The following is an 18,004-nucleotide window of genomic DNA, read 5'->3' as shown; positions in this document are numbered from 1 at the left end:
ACCCTTTTGAAACCAAAAATAAATACATTTAATTAGGAAAATAGTCTATCCAAAGTAATGAAATAAATATATAAATAAAACCTGTTTTTTCATCGACTACGCTATTGTTTCTGTGAAAAAAACGGAAACCCTACGGAATGGAAACAAATGTAAACCAACTGCAATGGAGGCATTACCATTTAAATCAATGGTAATGCAAACAGTAGCTATGGTTTCCGTTTGGCTTTCCGCTCATTGGTTCCTCGGACGGAAAGGTAGATTAGAAAAAATGAACGGAACCACGATGCTGATGTAAACATACCCTAATTTTTAAAATATTTCATACATAATAAAAATACATATATGGTACTGCCACAATTACAATGACTCGTACGATAAAGTTAACTTATTAGATATACAGCACCATGCATGGTGTAAAATAAATTGCTGTTTTTATTTTTAATTCCCATCCCCCAAAAAATTATTAGAATTCGTCAATAAATTATATGTACCCCAAACTTGTAGCAATAAAATCTGCAAAATTGTCCCGCAAAAAAATAGCCCTCACACGGCTGGAGAAATTGAAAAATAAAAAAGTTATGGCTTCCAGAATGTGAAGACACAAAATGACTTTGTTCTATAAAATGGGGAAAAAATAAAATACTAATTTGTTATTGCCATATTCGTGCTGACATATGCTCTTTAAATCTAAGTTTCTATTTGAAATCATGGTTCCGTTTAACCGAAACAGAATCCTAAAGTGGTTTGAAGGACATTTAATTAACAAATACATTCTTTCATGGATTTCTTGCAGTTTTGTAGGATCGTCTTCTATTGTCTTAAAATCAGATAAAGTGAATTTCATGTGGCTCGAACAATTGAAAAACAGGATCTTCACAAGAAATCAAACAGGGAAATGAATTGCAGTGCATAGTAATTGTTAGATATATGTTTTTCAGTGTATTTCAACTACCATTTATTACTTTTATTGCTTTCCTTCCTGTGCTATAAAATCAGGATTTAACAAGCATTGTAAAAGATACAACTAAAGAAAGTAGTGATATGTGTAATAAGTAAATTAAAAAAAATATGATCAGAGCTCCTGGGTCCCAGTGAAAACTTTGTACCAGGGCATCATGTACCATTTATAATACTGGCGTCCTCTAATATTCAGGGCCTGGGTGTGACTGCAACCCTTGCCTTCCTATAGCTACGCCCTTGATATTTGTAAATGAGAATAATATTACCGCTTCTTGTAATAATGGGTCCAGCAGATACCATAGCATTTCCAGAAAGACTTTGTGGGGCGAGTGTAGTCCTTGTATGTACATCTCTTCTCTCTCTGTTGTGGCATGTCTGTAGGATTATAAAAGAGTTAATGTTTCCAGAAAACTTATTTATGTGGTCCTTTCAAGACTAATTATTTTAAGAAATAGTTCAACATGTCCGCAATCATAAACAATGTGCCTTATTCATGTTTTGGCATTCAAATACAACAAACTTGCTCTTCTGGTGACTTATGGGAAAAAAATATCCTTATTTAATAAAAATTAGAAAAACAAGATGTACACATTCACAGTCGAGTGACATTATTATGACCACTAGCTAATATCCAGAGTAACCGCCGTGTGCCGCACGAACAGCAGCTAGACTGGCTGGGAGTGACTCAATAAGTGTCGCCATGCAACGCTCTGAAGAAGTCACGTAGTGACGAAACGCGTCAGCTCACACAACCTCTCCCTGACGTCACGCACCTAGGATGTGTGTTTGGTCCTGCTTGAATGACTGCTGCTAGCTGCTCAGCCCACTGCTCGATATACTGCATCCATACTGACAGGACTAGCAGTACACTAACCTCACACACATATCCTCACTGTGTTAAAACCAAGAGACTCTGCTTTCACTCTCTATACCCCTGCAGTGGGGAGACATCCTGCCTGTTACAGCTGTAACCCTGTGTGGTTGACTGAAAAACAAACGAACAGAGATTTTCTGCTGATAAGAACTGACGCCTTCGGAAGTACAAAACGGCTTCCCAGTGGCTTTCTAAGTCCATTCATCTTGGCTGAGGTGTATTATTAGCAGATGAGTATCTGGGCTCAATCTATTTACTACTGCTTATGTAATTGTGCTACTTTATTTATGGATACAATTTAACCAACCATAATTAGTTCTGAGCATTCCTCCAGAGCAGAGATGCATTCCCTTTCTCAGGTTACCTCATGTGAATCTAACAATTGTTGTTTTTTGTGTATGGAGTAATATATACTCTTTCATGAGGTTTGTATGTGTGTATATATATATATATATATATATATATATATATATAACACAACTTGTTTATTATATGTACTACCTATTTAGTGGTTACAGTTACCTGGCATGGCGTTTGATGTCTTTGTTAGGATACAAGATCTATTTTTGATATTGTCCTCTCATATAATATCTTTTTTATAAATAAAATAATACATTTTGATATTTTTATAAATCTAGAGTTGAGTGCCCTCTCTTTACAGGCGTTTCTGGTTTTTCTTTTTCTGAATCAATAAGGTGCTGGTAGGTTGTCTCAGGTATCTGGAGCCATGCTGACTGCACTGCATCCCACATTTGCTGGATGCTGTAAGGGGAGTTCATAGAGCGAACAAGACAATCGAAGTGGTCCCACAGATGCTAAATTGGATTCAAGTCTGGCTTATTAAGTGGTCAGGGAAGTCCTTGGAAGTCTTGGTCGTGCTCTACCAATCACTGTCGGATATTACTAGCCGTGTGACATGTCGCATTCTCTTGCTGGAAGATTCAATTTGCCCCAGGAAAGACAAACAGCATGTATGGGTGGACGTGATCTGCAATGATGGATTCATACCCAAATCGGTTCAGAGTGTCTTCTACATGGATGAGTGGGCCCAGAGAATCGCATGAAAAATTCCCCAGATCATAACGCTGCCACTACCAGCTTGTGTTCTTCCAGCAATGGTTGCAGGGTGTTTGTTCTCTGATGTTTCTCGTCTGCCACACCGACATCCATCCATTCAATAAAGCAGAAAATGTGACTCATCGGAGAAGGCAACCCTTTGCCAATCATCGGTGGTCCAATTCTGATACTGCCGTGCAAATTGAAGCCTTTTTGCCGATGCCCCTATGTTAGCATAGGAGCAGTGACCATTTGTCTGCTTCAGTGCCCCATACGCAGTGGGATTCGCTGAACTGTTATTTTAGATACACGTCTTGTAGCCCCCTGGTTGATTTTCATGGTGAGCTGCTCCACTGTAGCGTGTCATTCGGCCCTCGCAAACCTTCGTAGCCAACATTCACCTCTCACATCAATGGCATGTGGTGCTTTGCAGTTTTCATGTTGGTTATACCCAATGGTGCCATTTGTCCACTCATTATACACTTTCACCACAGCAGCACGCGAACAGTTCACAAACTGTGCTGCTTGAGAAATACTGCCACCCTTGTCAGGAAAGCGAATAATTATCCCTTTTTCCATTTCTGATTAATCGCCTTTTTTATCCATGGCAACAACGAGTGCTATGTGTTCACCTAATATATCCACCAAGCCATCTGACGACACATCCCTTCCTTCAAGGGTTGCGCGCTTCCGACGTCAAGTAGGAGGTGGTCATAATAATGTGACTCAACTATGTATATATCATATCAATTATGCTTTGTATATACTGAAATACAGTATATTATTTTATTGGGACACCCTACACACTATACATAATCCACATTAAAAACCCTATATAAAATATATCACAGATCACTTGACAGTAGACTGGCACTACTACACTTACTGTATTCCGACTAAAAACTCCAAGTCTACTGTGCTAGTGATCTGAGGCACTATGGTTAGTTGAATCTACGCAAGTGGCGAGTAGACAATCTGATATCTGATGTCCCCTTACCTTCTGCACAGCTGCTAGTCTGCATGGGAAGCTGTCATGAGTGGTGAGTGTTACCAATAATGTGTCTTTGAATATATCGAACTTTTATGATAAACAGACTTTGTTTGAATGATACGGCGAACTGAAGGGCACTATTGGAATGCTCCATTTGATGCTTTGATTGCAACATTATAGATATTAAGTAGCTAGGAACGTTATACAAGAACTTTCTAAACAATCAATAGAGGTACAAACATTAGGCATAAGGTGTGGATCAGACAGTGTTATGTCCGTTCATAAGGGTGTGGATCAGTCACCATTATCTTCATTCATCTTTGAACAAAATAACCGCAACTAGCGATTATACAATAGGGTTCGTATATGCTATTACATTGTTTTTTTACCTAAACCATAGGGGATAATTGTTTTTTCTATACTTATTGTTTCATATATATTTGCAGTAATTTCTAGTACTTTTCAATTATAATTATATTTTATTTTATTATATTTTGTATGTCATATTTTGTATGTTTTTTATTGTGAATTATGTATCGTGTATTGGGTGTACCAATTGACTAATATATATATATATATATATATATATATATATACATACACAGCATAAATTATCTGATATACATTATATGTGTACATGAACATTTCCACAACACCAGAAAGCAGACAGGGGCCCATTACCCATACATGTAGTAGGAAAAAATAACACAAGAAAGTATATTTTATACTGTAACTTCTTATTAACCACATAACATTTTCTGTACTTACAGGTGTTAAATAAAGGCAGTCATCTGATCTACACAATTTGGTTACGCAGTGCAAGAACACAGTGGACATTTTCTGGTTTTTATGTTTGACAAACCGAAACACTTCAAAGGAAAATCTTCCCATTTGACTTTTTCCATTTTCAAAAATAGTTGTCTGTGGGTCTTTATCACAGCTTTAAATGAAAGATTAACGACACATCAGTGAATATTGATATTTGGCCATGAAGAATAAAGCATTTACTATATAAAGGTTTAATCATGAAGGAATTCACTTTCATAGGATTTCATCAAATGTACAAGTGACAATGGTCCCTGAGGGGGCAAATCTCAGAGTTTAGCCGAAAGTGGAATAGAATTGGTAATATGTTTGTAGTCACATATTCTACTATAAGGATAAGCATATCATATTGATGTATATGCACATAGTTTAACCGTATATTAGCATATATGGACACAGATATGTAAACAGCTATCCTCTTCCACTGGCTATAAACAAATACATAATATACATCACAGCATTCTACTGAATATATACTAAATGTTACGTTTTGTTTATTTTACTATCTTTATTACCTGAGGAAGAGATCATATCTGATATCGTCATTTGGATTACCAGAAGGGGTTGTATAACAATAGTCCATTAAAACATTCCACCTAGGGCAATAAATCATCAAGAAAATTATAGCCAGTGAGAAATAACAAAACAATTCATCACAAATAAATAAATAAATAAATAAATATAAATATATATATATATATATATATATATATATATATATATATATATATATTTATAGAAGATTAATATGTGTGTTCCTACAAAAGATGATTTTAATCACCGCTTACAAGAGTTAGTCTAATTTTAAAAATATCCTACCACCTAACACGTGACTGTTGGATTTTGGGTGACTTCTCTTAAGAGTATCCTTTATGACTACGTTAAAACGTCTACATTCTGATTCTAGAATGGCTAGACGAAAGGGCACGTACCACCATTATTAATGAGACATGCTTCTATTTTAAATGCACTAACGCTGGGTAGTTTCTGCCAACGGTGTACTTGTACTGCCCAGCTTCTTCTCTAGGGAATTACTAGACAATGCAGACAGAGAAATGATGCAAGATAGACAAGCTTATTTTAAAGCCCTGTGGGAATGTTTAAGGAGTTTAGAAGGGCTGCTAGCCATATATCTTGAGTCTAAGAGACCTACTCTTCTATGCAAAATACAAAAGTTTATCTTTGATATTTTTCAATATGCTAAATACAAAATTTCATTAAAAGAACCAGAGGTTAATGTGTACAGTTACAGGGGTGGTCTGAAAGTAAGACTTGCAAAACACATTGTAATGGATGTCATGTAGCCAAAATGTTTCTATGAAAACATGGCCTTGTTGCACCAAACACTTACTGTATAGTTCAACGTATATCTCCCAGTGCAAGATAAGAAGTGACAACTAGGACAGTTTTCCTCGGTGACAGTTTAGTACATGAGCACTATTGAATATATTTACTTGATAAGAATAACAAAGTATAAAAACTAAAATTTGGTTATGATTTGTTATATTTGTGATCGTTGCACTTACGAGACATCTTGCACTTGAGACTCCTTATAAACATCTAGCAGCTTCCTACTGTCAACAGCTTATAATTACTTGTGGATTGCTAGAGAAACATGAGGAGGATGCTCTATAAAGAACTGTACGGCCTCTTTCAAATAGCAATATTTAGGTCAGTATTTTATATCAGTATTTGTTAGCCAAAACCAGGAGTGGAGCCGAAATAGGAGAAAAGTAATGAAAAGATTTGCACATCTTCTGTGTTTTGGTCCCACTCTTGGTTTGGCTTAGAAATACTGATGCAAAATACTTATCCGTGTGAATGAGGCCTTAGAGAGTTGTCTGTTGTCTGTGTCTGCCCCTAATTTTATGTATGGTCAGTCTGACAGTAAAAACATACTGGTTTATATAATGCATCTCTTTCCCCATACATATATTTTTTTTACATGTACACTATATGGACAAAAGTATTGAGACACCTATACATTACATCTAAAGAAGGTTTTTAAGAAATGCCATTCTAAATCCATCGGCATTAATGTGGAGCTAAAACAGATTCCACTCTTCTGGGAAGGTTTTCTACAAGATTTTGGATTGTGACTGTGGGAACTTTTTCCCATTCATCTAGAAGAGCATTTGTGAGGTCAGACACTGATGTTGGATGAGAGGACCTGGCTCGCAATCTCCGTTCTAATTCATCCCAAAACTGTTTGAGGTTGAGGTCAGGGCTCTGTGTGGGCCGGTCAAGTTCTTCCACACCAAACTCCCCCAACCATGCCTTTCTGTACCTTGCTTTGTACACTGGGGCACAGTCATGCAGGAGCAGAAAAGGGTCTTCACCAAACTGTTCCCACTGTTGTAACCATACAATTTTCCAAAATGTCTTGATATTCTGAAGGATAAAGATTTCCCTTCACTGGAACTAAGGGGCCCAGGCCAAGCCCTGAGAAACAACCCCATAGCAGTATCTCTCCTTCACCAATTTTAACAGTTGGCACAATTGCAGTCAGGCATTTGCCAAACCCAGTCTCATCGATCAGACTGCCATATAGGGATGCGTGATCTGTCACTCCACAGAACACGTTTCCACTGCTTCAGAGTCCAGTGGCGGTGTGCTTTATACCACTCCATCTGACGTTCGGTGATGTAAGGCTTTCATGCAGCAACACGGCCATGGAAACCCATGCCTTAAAGCTCCTGGCGCACAATTTTTGTGCTGATGTTAATTCTAGAGGAGGTTTGGAACTCTGCAGTTATTGAGTCAGCAAAGCGTTGCCAACTTTTTTGCAACCCACTCTTAATTTTACGTGGTCTGCCATTTTGTAGTTGAGTTGCTGTGGTTCCTAAACGCTTTCACTTTGCAATACTACCACTCACAGTTGATCGTGGCATATCCAGAAGGGAAGAAATTTCACGAACTGACTTGTTGCACAGGGACATCTTATTATAGCACCATGCTGGAATTCAGTGAGTTCTTTAGAACCAAACGTTTGTAAAGGCAGCCTGCATGGATAGGTGCTTCATGTTGTACACCTGTGGCAATGGGACTGAATGACACACCTGAATTCAATGATTAATAGTTGTGTCCTAATACTTTTGTCCATATAGTGAATTTAGATTTATTTTAGATGTTTAGCTCAAAGTTTATTTCTCCTTAAACTCATAAAATCTTTGTTTGGTGGAAATCTAGACATCTTACCATGTCTGGTACTGCAGGAAAAACTACACATGTACAATAATATAAGGGACATACGTTTATACCTTTCTGAAGAATAGTCACATCCATGGCAATTTCATCATCAAGTTGGCATTTGCAAAAGTGAAGCAGCCCTGGCAACTTCCCAATGATAATCCTCAACTATAAAATAATTTTGCCCTTGTGCTTTGCCAGCCCTGTTGAATCTCCTTGTATTTGTAAGTCTGCATTACAGACTACTGATATTTACTAGTTATTTTTTGTGCATTTATATATTTACGTATATAGTAGCCATATTCTGACATTAGGTTTAGACTGATGAAATGTTGATGTGCAGCGTTCTCTGAATGTTCCATGACTCTAAGGCTTATCCTTGCTTTATATACTAGAATTGGCATCTATATACATTCCTCATCTACTCAGGATGTTTTCATAATCCATTCAGATGGAGGGACAGAAGAAAAAAACAAACAGGAAAAATAAAAAGCTGAATCAAAATACCGTCCGTCAAGGTTGGTTGCTCTCACTGCCGCATATATTTTTGTTTTCAATGGCAATCCAGTGCTTGGAATTAGCAATTGCTGGCTGTAGGTTGAATCCTGTAAAAGTACACAGCATTGATATGAATTAATCCTCAGCACAATGGCAAAGTTGGCTCTGGCAAGAAATGGATGGCAACGAATAACAAGCATTGTGTCTTAGTAGAATGAAGTATGGTATAAGAGATTAGGATGCTTGTGCGTGCTACCATTTCGTTTGTCTGCTTGGTGTTAGCTTATTATTCATGTTTGAGAAAGATGCCAACATTATAAGAGGTCATGTAGTATCATGTTTCCCTAAACTTTGACTTGCATCCCCTTTCTTTACTTACCAATTGATAGTGATTATATTATGCTGTACTCTACTTTGGTAGTGTAGCTGGTTTATTTGATGTCATAACCTCCAAGCGGCTGGGCCCCGACAAAGTATATATTTAGTATTGTTGAGAGAATGATACTAAAATGGGTATTCTGGTTTCAGCAAATAAATGTTATTCTATGTATAATGAAAAGTTATACATTTTTCCATTATACTGTATCAATTGCTCACAGTATTCAAGACCTCTGCTTGCTGGTATTCAATGGGAACCTTCATGTGCACTTTTTAGTGGATAACAATGTGTCCTGCTTCCATAATTCCCCTGTGTGGTTACCTTGCTGATTTTATTCTAATGTAGATAAGGATCTCAGACCGTTTATCTGGACGTGAGGAGTCCCTCGGATTGCTTTTGGTACACTACAACTACCTACAGAGTTGTTCCCACCATCTACTAACCTACCTAAACCTGATGTCTCCATCTCAGTGTGTGGGGCTACCATAACTCCCAGGCAGCACTCCCGCTGTTTTGGGATTATTTTTGACTCAGATCTTTCATTTCCTTCGCACATACAATCACTTTCACGCTCCTGTCAATTTCACCTCAAAAACATCTCCAGAATCCGCCCTTTTCTTACGGAGGAAACAGCCAAAACTCTCATTGTTGCTCTGATTCACTCTCTTCTTGACTACTGTAACTCATTATTAGTCAGTCATCCCCTCACTAAACTCTCCCCTCTCCAATCTATCCTCAATGCAGCAGCCAGGCTCATTTTTCTGACCAAGCGCTACACCAATGCCTCTACCCTGTGCCAGTGACTGCACTGGTTACCCATCCCCTTCAGAATTAAATTCAAACTTATTACTCTTATCCACAAAGCTCTCCACAGTGCCTCACCACCTTACATCTCCTCCCTCATCTCTGTCTACCAGCCTACTCGCGCTCTATGTTCTGCCAATGACCTCAGATTAACATCCACCATAATCCGAAACTCCCACTCCCGTCTACAAGATTTTTCTCGTGCTGCACCAGTTCTCTGGAATGCGCTACCACAGACAATCAGATTATTTCCAACATCCACAGTTTTAAACGTCCGCTGGGTTTTCCTTATGGACTGCATTTACTAGCTATTTTTCTCTCTTTTGAGTAGTGAAAAGCTGTTTCTTAGTGTTTTTGTTTTTGTAATGTGTTGTATAACTAAACTGATATATGAACACATGTATTCTTATTATTTTTTGTACCTTTTCTAATTGGATACAATTGTAATACCTTTTGTATTTGCGACTTTATTTGCACTCTCTGTACCTGTACCAGTTTTATTGCAGTCATAATAAAATGTACCTTTTTAAAAAAAAAAAAACCTGTGCCCTGGTCATGTGGTGAACACACAGGTGCAAGACTGATTACAGGTATAGTACAGTTATAAGAGATATGTCTTGTAACAATCCCAGCACCTGTGTGTCCATCACATAACCATGGACAGAATAATATCCCTAGGGGTAAACAATGAATGTTCCTATTGAATGACTGCGAGCAGAGATCTTGGATTGTTGCAGGTCATATATCAGAGAATTGCATAACGTTTCATTATATAAATAAGAACATTTATTTGCAGAAAGCAGAAAACTCCTCATGGCAATGCTGCTTTAATATGAAGCCATGGCAGACTATATAATTCAGGTCTTCATTACAGTGTATATGGTGGAATTTATCAACCATTCTATGCCAGAAACCTGTCGCAAAAAGGCCCAAAAGTCACATTTTGGGTCTTTTACGCCGCCCTCGCCCCTTTTTTAAAAAGGGTCCGTGACTTACAAACTCAACTAATTTATTATAGTTTATCCCATAATAATAATAATTTTTTAAAAAGTATGCTCACCTTCCCACTTCTCTCCTCACCTCCAGGTCCCCTCAGGCTCTTAGAACCAGTTGCGGCCGATACAATGTACTGACACCGGGTAGAGGTAGGACATTGCATGTTATGTAGCACTGATGACGTTGAGTGCTGCGTCGTACATAAGGCCCTGAGGCTGTTCGGCGTCAGGACCTTCTATGAGATATGGCCTGTAGTGAGAGCCTGAAGGTAACCCGGTTGGGAGACACAAAGAGGAGCAGTAAGGTTAGCATAAATTTTTTGTAAATGTTATGTCCAATGGGAGGGATGGATCAATGGTACTGCCGCGGTTGTTGCCCCAGAATTGTAACACACTGCCAGCAGAAAGATGAAACAGATCTATTAATAGGCGCACACCTCTTAATAAATCTGTCACATCTTACTCTAGCAGATCACAAAGCTAAGACTGGCGTATGAAACAACAATCTTATTAAAGAGGCTCTGTCACCAGATTTTGCAAACCCTATCTCCTATTGCAGCAGATCGGCGCTGCAATGTAGATAAGAGTAACGTGTTTTTTTTTTCAAAAACGAGCATTTTTGGCCAAGTTATGACCATTTTTATATTTATGCAAATGAGGCTTTCTTAAGTACAACTGGGCGTGTTTACAGTTATGTACAAGTGGGCGTGTATTGTGTATGTACATCTGGGCGTTTTTACTTCTAAGGCTATGTTCACACTGAGTATATTGCCGAGTTTTTTGACGTGGAAACCGCGTTGCAAAACTCGGCAAAAACGGCCCGAGAACGCCTCCCATTGATTTCAATGGGAGGCGTCGGCGTCTTTTTCCCGCGAGCAGTAAAACTGCCTCGCGGGAAAAAGAAGCGACATGCCATATCTTCGGGCGCCTCCGCCTCTGACCTCCCATTGACTTCAATGGGAGGCAGAGAAAGCGTATTTCGCGCTGTTTTATGCCCGCGGCGCTCAATGACCGCGGGTGAAAAACGGCGCGAAAATCGCAGCGAAAATCGGCGTGCAGGGAGAGGAAAATCTGCCTCAAAGTTCCAAACTGAATTTTGAGGCAGATATTCCTCCCCCAAAATACTCCGTGTGAACATAGCCTTTTACTAGCTGGGCGTTGTGAATAGAAGTGTATGATGCTGATGAATCAGCATCATCCACTTCTCTTCGTTAACACCCAGCTTCTGGCAGTTCACAGACACACAGCGTGTTCTCGAGAGATCACGCTGTGACGTCACTTCCTGCCCCAGGTCCTGCATCGTGTCGGACGAGCGAGGACACATCGACACCAGGCGACAGAGGCTACAGTTCATTCTGCAGCAGCATCGGCGTTTGCAGGTAAGTCGATGTAGCCTCTGGTGCTGATGTGTCCTCGCTCGTCCGACACGATGCAGGAACTGGGGCAGGAAGTGACGTCACAGCGTGATCTCTCGAGAACACGCTGTGTGTCTGTGCACTGCCAGAAGCTGGGTGTTAACGAAGAGAAGTGGATGATGCTGATTCGTCAGCATCATACACTTCTATTCACAACGCCCAGCTAGTAAAAGAAGTAAAAACGCCCAGATGTACATACACAATACACGCCCACTTGTACATAACTTTAAACACGCCCAGTTGTACTTAAGAAAGCCTCATTTGCATAAATATAAAAATGGTCATAACTTGGCCAAAAATGGTTGTTTTTGAAAAAAAACAAAACGTTACTCTTATCTACATTGCAGCGCCGATCTGCTGCAATAGGAGATAGGGGTTGCAAAATCTGGTGACAGAGCCTCTTTAAATCTGTCCCATAGTGTAACATCACAAAGTGTTGTTACAACCCAAGTATTTGTGCTACAGGTATAGTTTCCTCAGATCACTCTTAGCAACAACATATTTGCATTGTGTAGAAGTGAATGTGAATCACTGTAAAACACATCAAGAGTAAATAGCTAATCAAATTGCACCAAAAAAAAATGACGGTTAGGCTGGATACACACGAGCACATTACGTCTGTAATTGACTGACGTATTTCGGCCGCAAGTCCCGGACCGAACACAGTGCAGGGAGCCGGGCTCCTAGCATCATACTTATGTACGATGCTAGGAGTCCCTGCCTCGCTGCTGGACAACTGTCCCGCACTGTAATCATGTTTTCAGTATGGGACAGTTGTCCGGCAGCGAGGCAGGGACTCCTAGCATCGTACATAAGTATGATGCTAGGAGCCCGGCTCCCTGCAGTGTATTCGGTCCGGGACTTGCGGCCGAAATACGTCCGTCAATTACGGACGTAATGTGCTCGTGTGAATCCAGCCTTATGAGCGCATGGAGTGTCAAATTAGATGGCAGTTTTCAAACCTATCTAGAAAAATAAAAAAGTGTGGCTAAAAGTCGTTAAATGTGCCATTATAATAGGCTTAGTAAAAAAAAGGCATTTACAAGATGATTTTCAAATCAGCTCCAAAAACACATGGATTGAAAGGCAGTTTTTTTTTTTTTTTAGTCGGCCTAGTATTTTTCAGTCTGAACATACAGTGAAGGAAATAATTATTTGATCCCTTGCTGATTTTGTAAGTTTGCCCACTGTCAAAGACATGAGCAGTCTAGAATTTTTAGGTTAGGTTAATTTTACCAGTGAGAGATAGATTATATATAAAAAAAAAAGAAAATCACATTGTCAAAATTATATATATTTATTTGCATTGTGCACAGAGAAATAAGTATTTGATCCCCTACCAACCATTAAGAGTTCAGCCTCCTCCAGACCAGTTACACGCTCCAAATCAACTTGGTGCCTGCATTAAGGACAGCTGTCTTAAATGGTCACCTGTATAAAAGACTCCTGTCCACAGACTCAATTAATCAGACTCTAACCTCTACAACATGGGCAAGACCAAAGAGCTTTCTAAGGATTTCAGTGACAAGATCATAGACATGCACAAGGCTGGAATGGGCTACAAAACCATAAGTAAGACGCTGGGTGAGAAGGCGACAACTGTTGGTGCAATAGTAAGAAAATGGAAGACATACAAAATGACTGTCAATCGACATCGATCTGGTGCTCCATGCAAAATATCACCTCGTGGGGTATCCTTGATCCTGAGGAAGGTGAGAGCTCAGCCGAAAACTACACGGGGGGAACTTGTTAATGATCTCAAGGCAGCTGGGACCACAGTCACCAAGAAAACCATTGGTAACACATTACGCCGTAATGGATTAAAATCCTGCAGTGCCCGCAAGGTCCCCCTGCTCAAGAAGGCACATGTACAGGCCCATCTGAAGTTTGCAAATGAACATCTGGATGATTCTGAGAGTGATTGGGAGAAGGTGCTGTGGTCAGATGAGACTAAAATTTAGCTCTTTAGCATTAAATCTACTCGCTGTGTTTGGCGGAAGAGAAATGCTGCCTATGACCCAAACAACACCGTCCCCACTGTCAAGCATGGAGGTGGAAACATTATGTTTTGGGGGTGTTTCTCTGCTAAGGGCACAGGACTACTTCACCGCATCAATGGGAGAATGGATGGAGCCATGTACCGTCAAATCCTGAGTGACAACCTCCTTTCCTCCACCAGGACATTAAAAATGGCTCGTGGCTGGGTCTTTCAGCACGACAATGACCCAAAACATACAACCAAGGCAACAAAGGAGTGGCTCAAAAAGAAGCACATTAAGGTCATGGAGTGGCCTAGCCAGTCTCCAGACCTTAATCCCATCAAAAACTTATGGAGGGAGCTGAAGATCCGAGTTGCCAAGTGACAGCCTCGAAATCTTAATGATTTACAGATGATCTGCAAAGAGGAGTGGGCCAAAATTCCCTCTAACATGTGTGCAAACCTCATCATCAACTACAAAAAACGTCTGACTGCTGTGCTTGCCAACAAGGGTTTTGCCACCAAGTATTAAGTCTTGTTTGCCAAAGGGATCAAATACTTATTTCTCTGTGCACAATGCAAATAAATATATATAATTTTGACAATGTGATTTTCTGTTTTTTTTTTAAATATAATCTATCTCTCACTGGTAAAATTAACCTAGCCTAAAAATTCTAGACTGTTCATGTCTTTGACAGTGGGCAAACTTACAAAATCAGCAAGGGATCAAATACTTATTTCCTTCACTGTACGTCGTGTAGACTCCCTACCAGCAGGATCCCTGCAAGATCAGTACCTTCCAAAAGTTGGTTTGGGCAGTTAAATGTGATATCATGATGAGATAATGTCATAATCTGTCATGTAAAATATGTAATCTTGTAGTTCTTTCAGCCATAGCCTCAATCTTATATGTCACTAAGGACATATAAGATTTATTTTTTTTTGCTGGACAATATAGCTATATTTCAGACCCATTCTCTGCAGTCAATTTAAATGGCATGCAAGATGTTTTATTTTGTGATGGAACATTGCAGGTAGAGATTACAAAATCCAATAGATAAAACAAGTAAACATTTTGTTTCCACTTACGTTATAGAGAAGTAAATTCAATGTGCTGATGAATGTTCCATTCCCATCTCTTACAGAAATAGCAGCTGAAGATCTGCATTGATAAATTTAAAATTATACTCCATTAAAATCCTTTTGGTTGCACTGATCAACATTATTTTTACTATTTAGTCTAAAAAAAAAAGTCTCTGTTTACATATTCAATAGACCTTTATTTTGGCTTCTGTGTATTTTCTGTCAAAACAACATAACCAGTTTAATGTATAACTAAAGTGTATTAAAAGATCAAATAAAATTGTCACTGAAAAAATGGTCTGGACGTCACGATTGGTAGACTGAAATTAACATGTCAACACACACAATGGGATTTGACGATCGTGAGTCACACGCTATGATTTCAGATGGTAATGTGGCTGCAAATTTATTAAATTAGTGATTGGACAATGAGATATTTTTGCAATTTTCCCTGGGATGCAGTGAAAGATTGCGAGACAAAAGAGCTCTGCATATTGAAAATTATTTTGCACATTTCTTTAAGCCACAAGTAATTTGTAACAAAGTCTATTAGATGCTCAACAGAGGAGAAATGTTAAGACATTAATAGCTCCTGAATTTCTGGTTACTAACAGCTTCGTCACAATGAGTGATGTTGACAGTAAAAGCCATTAAAAGTAAACTACCAAAAAATTTTACTAAATTATAAAAGGCAGTTTAGTGCACAGGACAAATAAGAGACCAGTTTTTAAAAATCTTATTAGTGCTTGAATTCACAGGCCCAAAGCCTGACGTTGTACTACTGCTAGGTCCAATTTCTGTTCTGATTTCTTTCACTGTTCTTACAGAGACATTGTATGATCCAAATTATTGCTCATGTTAACGTCCACATCATAACTGTCTTGAAGAGATTCCCCATTAAATTGTGGAATTTTCCATGATGTATTGTTTAAAAAGTACTTTTGTTTGTGGGACAACCACTTTAAATATGTGGATATTATGTTTAAAGGGGTTGTGTTAAGATAGGCATTTATCACCTGTCAATATGGTAGGTGATGAATGTATGATCGCTGGGGGCCCCACTCGGACCCCCACAATCAGTAGATTGCCTCACTGCAATTTGTATGGGACTGTACTCGGCTGTTTCCATCAGCCCCATAGACATATAATGAAGCAGCAGGGTGCATGATTGACTGCCGCTCCTTTCAGGTGCTCCTCACTGCGGGGGGGGGGGGGTGAACAGAGGCAAAGTGGTCAGTGATAAATAATCTCAGCACTATACAGTGACCACCAAAAGTTCCGGAACACCCTCATAACTTTTGAACGGCTCGAGGTGGAGGTTTGAAATTTGGTGGGATTCAAAGGGGTCATAAAATCTACAAGTTCACGCAAAAAAAAACACCCCCACCCCCTTGGGGGCGGTGGGGTGGGCGGGGTATCAGCAAAGTCTTAACTGGCATGGTGGGTCATTTGAAAGCTCTTTTCAATACGAAAAAAAATGCCGCAATCGATTTTGAGATAGGATTTTTTTTCGCTGAGATATGTAACTTTAAAGCTATCATCTTCATTATCGGCTACCGCCGGTGTTAGCATTACCCAAAATGTACCATGCGGGTAAAATCCTAAATGTGTGTGGGCAGGTATTGGGCAGACGAAAATCCACATTGAATGAGAGACAGTCATACCCAGTATCCTCAGAAAGTTATCGCTTGGGCCGGAATATTGCTCAATCATATTGTAGGAACGTTTTTCATTGAAGGAAACATAAATACAGAAAATTACTGCAATTTGCTAAGAAACCAAGTGATATCGGTTATTCAAAATATTGCTGGAGAAGCTTTCCGTAATGTTTGGTATCAGCAGGATGGAGCTCTGGCTCATTTTTTTCTAGGAGCTCGAAATCTTCTGAACGATAATTTTCCTGATCAATTGATTGGTAGAAGAGGCCCGATAGAATGGCCACTGAGATCACCAGATCACACCCCATTCGACTTTTTTTTACTGGGGGTATTTAAAAAGTAAAGTCTATGAGACTAGGATCGCAAACTTAGACAAGCTGCGAGAAAGACTAGTGAACATTTCGAATTCAATTACACCAGATGTTATAAATAACGTTATCGACACATTTTACCTTCGCTTAGGACACTGTCAAGTTGTTAAAGGACAGCAGTTCGAACATTTGATTTAATACAGTAATTGTTATGTTTGTACTAATATACATAATACATGTCCTCGGTCCTTACTTTGGTTGGCCGGACAACATACACCAACACACACACAGCGCAGAGAGGGTTTGGAGTCGTTAAATACCGGGGGAATGACGAACCCCGGGGTCCACGCGCGAGCACACACACACAAACACAAAAGTGAGAGGCAAAAGTTAATCTAGCAACCCGATGAGATGTAAATCCGACCGTGCCACCTCCGCGCGATACATTTTGGGTAATGCTAACACCGACGGTAGCCAATAATGAAGATAATAACTTTAACCTTAAATATCTCAACAACAAAAAAATCCTATCTCAAAATTGTTTGCAGCATTGTTTTTGTATTGAAAAGAGATTTCAAATGAGATTTAATATTTTGCTGACCTAGGGGGTGGGGGTGTTTTTTTGGGCATTAACTGGTAGATTTTATGACCCCATTAAATCCCACCAAATTTCAACCCTCTACCTCGACTCGTTCAAAAGTTATGAGGGTGTTCCGGAAATTTGGGTGGGCACTGTATAGTAGTGCAAGTAATGTGTGGTGCTGCGACCAATCTTCATGCAAAGCAAAATTATTGTATTGGTCTCATGCACATGACCGTATTACGGCTGTAATACAGCACCGACACGTTTATGGGGCCTTACGAATTTCATACAGAGGAATACTTAGTGGTCTTCTCTGTCATATTCCATAAGAATCCAACAGAAAATAAATTGTGTCATTCTCCATTGGACTTTATATGTTTAGAGGTATTCTCCCCAAGAAGCATT

General features: G+C 39.3%; 1 protein-coding gene across 1 annotated transcript in view; it reads right to left on the bottom strand.

Moving 5' to 3' along the window:
* Nucleotides 1-18,004, bottom strand: part of ZPLD1 (zona pellucida like domain containing 1) — a 133,793-nt gene that overhangs the window by 21,832 nt on the left and 93,957 nt on the right. The window contains exons 4-8 of the mRNA XM_075850363.1: nucleotides 15,054-15,126; nucleotides 8,403-8,500; nucleotides 5,222-5,302; nucleotides 4,650-4,821; nucleotides 1,227-1,335 (exon numbers count right to left, since the gene is read on the bottom strand). Coding sequence (XP_075706478.1) covers nucleotides 1,227-1,335; nucleotides 4,650-4,821; nucleotides 5,222-5,302; nucleotides 8,403-8,500; nucleotides 15,054-15,126 — 533 coding nt within the window. The remainder of the gene's footprint in view (nucleotides 1-1,226; nucleotides 1,336-4,649; nucleotides 4,822-5,221; nucleotides 5,303-8,402; nucleotides 8,501-15,053; nucleotides 15,127-18,004) is intronic.

Source organism: Rhinoderma darwinii, chromosome 2 (genome assembly GCF_050947455.1).
Source record: "Rhinoderma darwinii isolate aRhiDar2 chromosome 2, aRhiDar2.hap1, whole genome shotgun sequence".
Taxonomy (NCBI): domain Eukaryota; kingdom Metazoa; phylum Chordata; class Amphibia; order Anura; family Rhinodermatidae; genus Rhinoderma; species Rhinoderma darwinii.
The sequence above is the reverse complement of the archived record's forward strand: the minus strand, read 5'-3'. Positions and strand labels throughout refer to the sequence as shown.